The 7,466-nt window shown below is 41.8% G+C and overlaps 1 protein-coding gene across 1 annotated transcript; it reads right to left on the reverse strand.

Annotated features, from left to right (window-relative positions):
- Nucleotides 1–708: 708 nt before the first annotated feature.
- LOC119436211 (uncharacterized protein C18orf19 homolog B) lies at nt 709–3,728 on the reverse strand. The gene is made up of 3 exons (XM_037702994.2): nt 3,444–3,728; nt 2,499–2,820; nt 709–1,028 (listed from the first exon to the last, which is right to left on the reverse strand). The coding sequence occupies exons 1-3, from the start codon at nt 3,553–3,555 to the stop codon at nt 773–775; spliced, it is 690 nt and encodes a 229-aa protein (XP_037558922.1). The 5' UTR covers nt 3,556–3,728; the 3' UTR covers nt 709–772.
- Between the last annotated feature and the right edge of the window lie 3,738 nt (nt 3,729–7,466).

Consider the following 7,466-nt stretch of genomic DNA (forward strand, 5'->3'; position numbering starts at 1 on the left):
TTGCACATATAAACATTCCTGAAGAATCTACATGCAAACTGCTTTGCCTGAGGCCTACATATCAGATGGAAAACATATGCAACAGGCAAGGCCTACAAAGCATACCTGCAGATACCTTAGGAGCATTTTAAAAGGACAGTACAGTGAAATGTTAAATGAAGATGTACTGGTAATTTAGCTCCTGAAATAACAGAAATGCCAGCCTTACAGTGAGCGGTCTTGGTAAGTCAGAAAGATACTAAAACGAAGGGTGGTCTTGTAGCTCCCACGCTAGCTTTTCTTGACGTCATGAGATATAGACTGTGTCGACTCAAGACTAGTGAATAGTTTTTCAATAAACAAGGAATATATTGTGTTCTAAAGGAATCAAAGGCTCAACCAAGGAAGTTTTGAAAAAAATTTTTTTCTGAACAAAAATGTCCCAAATGCAAGAATACTTTGCAATTTGTGACATCATACTATCATACTGGCACCTCAGTTTTGGCATGAAATCCAAAGCAGGATACATAGCCTAGCATTTTCTCCACTAATAACCAACTCTTCACTGCCGAATAAATGCAAGCCGAGTACTGAAACGGAAATACTTCACCAGACTAAGTGAACCTTTAGTGCTGCTCTTTAGCATCCCTTCAAAGCCATGTGTCACAACCTGCCAATTGTTTATTCCTTCTGGTTCATATTAACTGAAAAAGACAACCTCAGTTACTGTAAGCCGTGATGAATTTCGACTTTATTTACAATCTACGCAGTATGTTGTAAAAGACTACACCAATCATTGGGGCTTCAACTTGTCTCGCAGCATCTGTCTCAGCTCGCCTCTCGTTGGCATAGGTTTTATGAGACCCCGCTTGACAAGTGCCCGGATGGCTATTGATGTTCCTCCAAGTGTAACTGTGTAACGAGCTGGAGTGGCCAACTTGTACATGGCTGAAGCTGTAGCAATGTAGTTCAGTCCAGACTTCCGCAAAGGACTGATGATAGACTCAGGCAGCCCCAGGTATTCCATGAGTGGAACAACATCGACACCACTGCAGGGAGCAGGGGAGAGAGGAAAAATAAATAGTGAATATGCACCATATTGTCTACATGAACTACGAAGGGATGCACCACACATAATTCAGCCGGAATGCACTGCACTCAGGATCAGTGCAAAATGCCAGCGTTTCAGTCAGACACCATAACAGTGCTTGCTCGTCCTCCTAGGCAATATAGATGATTTGATGTTGAAAATCTACTTTGTTCTAGTTGACTAACCCAAGCGTTTGAATGACTAGAGATAAATCCTTCGTTGACCATTTACGTCCACAGATGAGTTAAGCTTGTCCGTGGTAATGACTTAGTACACTAATTTAGATGAGATGAAGACATTCATTATGTGACATATTTTTTCTCTTTTTCCATAAATGATGCAGGAAAATATCTCTTGGTCAGAAATGATTTGGTCAGAAGAAATGACATTATTCTTGTAGTTGCCAATTTGTAAAGTCGAAATTTTTCACAAAGCACAAAAATTAACATTGAAAGATATTTTGCAGCCCTTGGGGAAAGAAGTCAAACTCTAACCAGATAGCTACCATGAAAAGATGTAGTATACTAATTCTAGCTCAACATTGCCTGATCTAGTTTTGCTGGATATGCGAATAATAGATGCAAGCCAACATGAATACGCTGTGTTCCAATTGATTGGCTCTGATCATTGGCGCAAGTCACTGGCACAAATGAGCTTCAAATTAGGTCCAATACACCTTTTCAGAAAAAGCTTGTTGGGTTCCGGCACGTTCAAGGCTGGGCTGTGGCAGGCGCCACCAGTTGCGCCAAAATGAGCTGCACGGAGCAGATGCATCCACACACAACTGTCATAGTACAAAAAACAGCAGTCTCTGGCAGTATGAAGGTCAGTAGGGCCAGTAATATTCTTTTCCCCAAGTTAATGCTGCTAACTGGACGAAACCTTGCTTTCTCCTAAAAACAAGACGCAACATACCAGCTGATTAGTTTGGTTTTCCTAACCGATATGGATGTTACTCTCTTCCTCATTTGAAGAAACATGACTACCAACAGTCTAAAAAAGCATAAGCACTGGCACATATTGTCACTACTATGGCTATGCAATGTTACATTGGATGCAAGCAAAATCTTCTTTATCACAAAAACTGCCCTCAAGATTTCATATGCACTTTTTTTTTTAATGCTGACCAAGCCAGCAATTAGTTACAAGCTATTTCAATGACTGTTCGCAACAATGGACATTGGAAGAATGCTGCTGCGTGGTTAATAACTATGCCAGACAAAAAATTTCATCCAAGCTGTCTACACAGGTGAAAGTACAGAACTTCCCCAGGTACACTTTGATGACTTAGAATGAAGTGAATAGTAAACAAATATTGAAGGTTATGGCAGGTAAAAAATAAAGGGGGGGGGGGGGGGGTCTCTTAAGTTGGCGAAAGCACAGACATAGTAAGGTCATACACAGCATGTTGAAGTTTGTTTTAACTTACCATGTTGCTAAGTAGAAGAACGAGCCAAACCAGACGATTGACGTTGCAATGTGCACAGGCAACATGACATACCAATATTCTTTGAACATCTTTTTGTACCGCTGAAATATATTTAAATTTTCTTCCACAACTTCATCCTTTTTTGGCTCAGCAATGGCTTCCAGTGGACTCGCAACATCTTTTTTAAAGTCTGCTTTCGAGTCCGACTTCGTGCAGTAGTTTGAAGAGAAAGTACATGTAGAGGTGAGGACCGATGGTTTTGCTGATGTAAAACCACATTCCAAAGTAGAGTGCTTGATGTATGCCTTGTGCCATTGCAAATCTGACAAGAAATATAAAACGGTGTAAGACTTACGATAGCAAAATACACACACCGAACAATATCTGGCGCGCACTGACAGAGGCAAATGAGTCAATAAAGAAGGATCCCTCTGATGAAGGTTATGTAAAACTGATTAGACTGCATTCTGCCGCGACTTCGCTGAATCGACAATCGTAGCTTCTCAACCGCCCCTTCGACACAACCGCGTCTTTCTCTGACGCAGCGTTTTTTTTTTTTTTTTTCTTCCCTAATTTGTGCATTCAGGAACAAAATCTACGAGCGGTCACGAATGTCCCTGTTATAACACTTGCTGCCGAAGTGAACCTAACTTTTTTTTTTTTTTTTGTTTCTTTGCCCTCAGACTTCCTCGGCGCAGTTCTTTCTTGGTGTTGTGTACACGCAACAGCATCTGAAAATATATTACTGAAATACTTCCGTGAAACCTACGCAAAAGATTGCACCAAGACTTTTCAGATAGAAACCGACAATCACAGCATTATACCACCAAATAATCAGTATTTTCTTTACCAATGAAATGAAAGCCTCGTACTGTCCAATAAAAAAAAGAAGAAGAAAAGCTTGATTTCGTGATAGGCAACAACATCTTCGACATGTGCACTCACAGGGAAGTAACCGGCTGGTCTTCTGCAAAGGGATCTGTCGTAAATGCAACAGCCGAGGCAGTCTGCAGGACGAAACTTCGATTCTCCACAATAAACTAAATGTTGAAGACATCGCGGAAATAAGTGTTCAATTTTAAAAGTTCTTCAAATGACCATCTGCGCCAGCGGGACCGTAATGTAAACCCACAAACACATGAGTCTCTCTCAATGCTCAAAGTCTCAAATACACGTGCAAATTGCAAACCTCGGCATGGGTACGTATGGGTATGTGAAGCAAGAAGCAAGCACACCAACGATACTCGATACAGCAACACTGGTAACACCACAAAGAAAACAATAATTTGCAGTGCCGCTACACGTGTCCAAGTACCTTCGGAACAAATATTAAATTTTTAAATTTTCACGGCGCATGTTTGCGTACAGTAAACGCTAGGCAGCACAGATCGGTTAAGCCAAATATTTCATTATCAGCATCATGAACTGCCGAGCGCCATATTCAAAGGACGATAATGCAACAACAACATGGCTAACGTAGCATGCATGGAGAATGGAGGCATGGCCGAGCATGCTGCCGAAGTTCCCGAGACGGCCGAGGCTTGACTCTTCTGCTACATTGTTTTTCTGTCTTTCCTTTTCCTTTTTGTAAGAGCAGCAGCAGTGCTGCTGCTGCCTGCGCTGTTCGGTCGGTCGGTATCTCGACGGATGTATTTGTGGATTATATATATTTAGTTGCGCAGAATGCAAGAGCAGCAAACTGGCTTATGTAACCCCTGTATACTAACCGACAAACTAGTGCCAGCTGTTGCATCTCTGTTCTTCAAATAAATTCATTTATATGTCGGCCCATAGGTATCTCTAAAGCACACCGACCTCTTAATGGAATAGCGCATTATAGTCAACGGATTCTTTGATTTACTTGATTTAGCCATTCGGTATGTGCCACTGGATCTTTGCCCATTCTTCTCCAATCCTACAGAATGGGTATGTGCCACTGTGGCAAGAGAGGTACATAATGCTCATGTAGGTTATGTGTGCATACGCGTCAGTTCCGTACTTCCCTCTACTTATGCATCATACGTCGCCTTCGTCCCAATTGTGAAATCGCTGCATAGACGTCTCACACTGCTCATCTGTTGGATTTGTTTGCATTTTTGCATAGCTTGTGAGCGGTACGTGTAATGCACAAACATAAAAATTGCATGAAATTAAAGTTGTGACCTTTGTGGTGGATAGACAAACATTGCATGAGGTTGAATGTTGCATAGGATGAAAGTAGACATAATTGTACTTTAGTTGTATATGATTTAATTAACATCATTTGATTAAAGCTTCACTTCATGCACACAAATTCCAACTTGTGTGTTGGTTCTGCATAATTTTCTTTCTTTTATGGTGGCTTTGTCGAGTGCTCTGCGCAGCAGTAATTAACCTCGACTCTCTATGGAATGTATTTTCAGGCAGTCGTGTTTGAGAACTTGACTTCGTGTTTGGTGGTAAGAAGTCTGGCTTGGATTCCTTATGTCAGGCAATGTATAAAGTACAATGTTCAGGATACCATAGCATTGTGTTACACTGCTCAGAACCTTGCACATAAGTAACAGTTGTTTGACAATATCAGATGTTTTATTCATACAGTATTTGCTGCCGGTATTGTGCAATGGTTGCTACCGTTTTGCCTGAAAAGAAAAAGGAAACATAGAGAATGAATGAAAACACAATCACGGTAGAATAGTGAACAAAAAAGTAAGTTGAAGTATATTCTTCTATGGCTGAAGAACAAGGGGGTACAACTTTTTTGTACCTTATTGTACTACGTAACCACCATAGTCGCTTCCAGTGTCTAAGTTACATTTCCTGTATAACATATACTGAAACCCTATCAGCAATGACAATATTTAAATACTAAGGTATACATCAGAAAGATAAAAAGAATGAACTTGGTGTCACATGCCATTACCCCAGCCATTTCAGACAAGTTTCTCATATCATCATCAATAAATTGCAGAATTAGTTCTTGCTATATAATTTGTCTTTGTATAATGTATTTGTACAAGCCATGCAATTACTTTCAACAAACTTGTTACGGTGCAAGATGCACACATTCCACTTCCATGTGAAAGAATTTAAACACAAATGAACAGACATTTTAGGCATGTGAAATACACTCTCTCCATTTGTAATGCAGCATGCAGTACATTCTAATGGAAGGAGGTTGCTGCATCCTCAGTGCATGTCAATTTTTAATGTACGGTGGAGTATGGCTTTCGGTACATACTGCGCCATCTAACAGCATCCTGCTGCGTCTTCGAAGCACCCCCTCGGCTTTCTGTGCTATCACCCCCACCCTCCTTTCCAGCCTTCTATTGCGAATAAACGCTTCCATAATGCACTGCCACACTGGCTCCTGCGCTCAGTGGCTCATGCACGTAGTAAGTCCGCCAACATGGCACATTGTAAACAATCTTTTGAAATTACCCGTGAAGAAAACAAACAAGCTGCACACTGCAAGCTTTGCTACGAAACTATATATGCCGTAGTCGGAGTTTCATCTAATTTGATTTGGCACCTAAAAAGAAAGCACGAACGTAAGTACACGCAACAAGAGAAAGGGCTGGCAAGCCAGCCGAAGATAATGTCGGCCTTCATCGCTTGGTGCAGCTCTGTGCCTGTTCATCGAAAGGCACCCGCCGTGGTTGCTCAGTGGCTATGGTGTTGGGCTGCTGAGCACGAGGTCGCGGGATCGAATCCCGGCCACGGCGGCCGCATTTCGATGGGGGCGAAATGCGAAAACACCCGTGTACTTAGATTTAGGTGCACGTTAAAGAACCCCAGGTGGTCCAAATTTCCGGAGTCCCCCACTACGGCGTGCCTCATAATCAGAACTGGTTTTGGCATGTAAAACCCCATAATTTAATTTTTTTCATCGAAAGGCTGCTCTTGACGACGCCATAATATAAGGTCTCCATGAACACCACTTTCCTCAGCATAAAAATATGCTATGTCGTCATTTTAGCATTAACACATTTAAGCTTAAACAATATTAAAACATCACAAGCCGTTAAAACATGCTGACCATGCAAATACGGGAGAATTTCCCCTATGGGAATTAGTAGGGTGGTTGTACTGTACCAGGTATGTTACCAAGCTACTTTTATTCGACCTTGGTAACGTGTTTTGCATATTTTTGCAGTTCTTAACGCATCTGATGACATCAGCTTTATGTTGCGTTCATCCGTAACTCGATAAAACTATCATAATGTCTTTCCTACGTTGAGGAATTACAGGAATGGAATTAAACTGCCTGGCCATTCCCAGAGTGGGAATGGGCTAAGTCTTTTCATTCCGAGGAATTGAAAGGAATGGAATTGTGGCAAGTTCCAATTCCCCGGAATGGAATTGGAATGGAATGGGGGCACCCCATTCCGCAACACTGGTGTATATACGTACCATGCAGCAATATGTTTTGTAACAAGCCCACACATATAAACTGACAGAGTACTTTTCTTGTCCTCATCTCTAACTTCTTCTTTATTCGCATGTGCCCCCAGCCCCCTTACTGTGAATTATGTTTCGTCTTCTTCTTCTTCATCAACTGCCTGAGCACGCCTCGCTCCTCCTGCCCTTGTTCTCATCCCTCCTCAGATGGTATTTAAAAACGTTTGCTATAGATGGCTGATTCGACAGTGCTATTGAGCCCTACATACCAGGCAGTCTTTAAAATTCCCTGTTGGCTTGCTGTTTTGACAACGGGGAATGGCTCTCTGTGATTTAAGCCTGAGCTCAACAGTCCCTTTCTCACTAGCACCAAATCTCGGAACTCTATTCTTGGTATCGCTGTGTTTTGTTTTTTATCAGTGTTTCTTTTCATTCTTTCACGGTACTTCGCTCTCTTCGTTTCCTCTCTTCTGTCAGTTGCAGCATTGCTGGAACTCCTAGAGATGTGTCGGCTGGCAAGTAGATTGGGTTCCCAGTAGCAGCAAAGAGCGGTGTGTATCCCAGAGCTGTTGTATAGGAGCAGTTATG

This window comes from Dermacentor silvarum, chromosome 1 (genome assembly GCF_013339745.2).
Source record: "Dermacentor silvarum isolate Dsil-2018 chromosome 1, BIME_Dsil_1.4, whole genome shotgun sequence".
In the NCBI taxonomy this organism is placed as follows: domain Eukaryota; kingdom Metazoa; phylum Arthropoda; class Arachnida; order Ixodida; family Ixodidae; genus Dermacentor; species Dermacentor silvarum.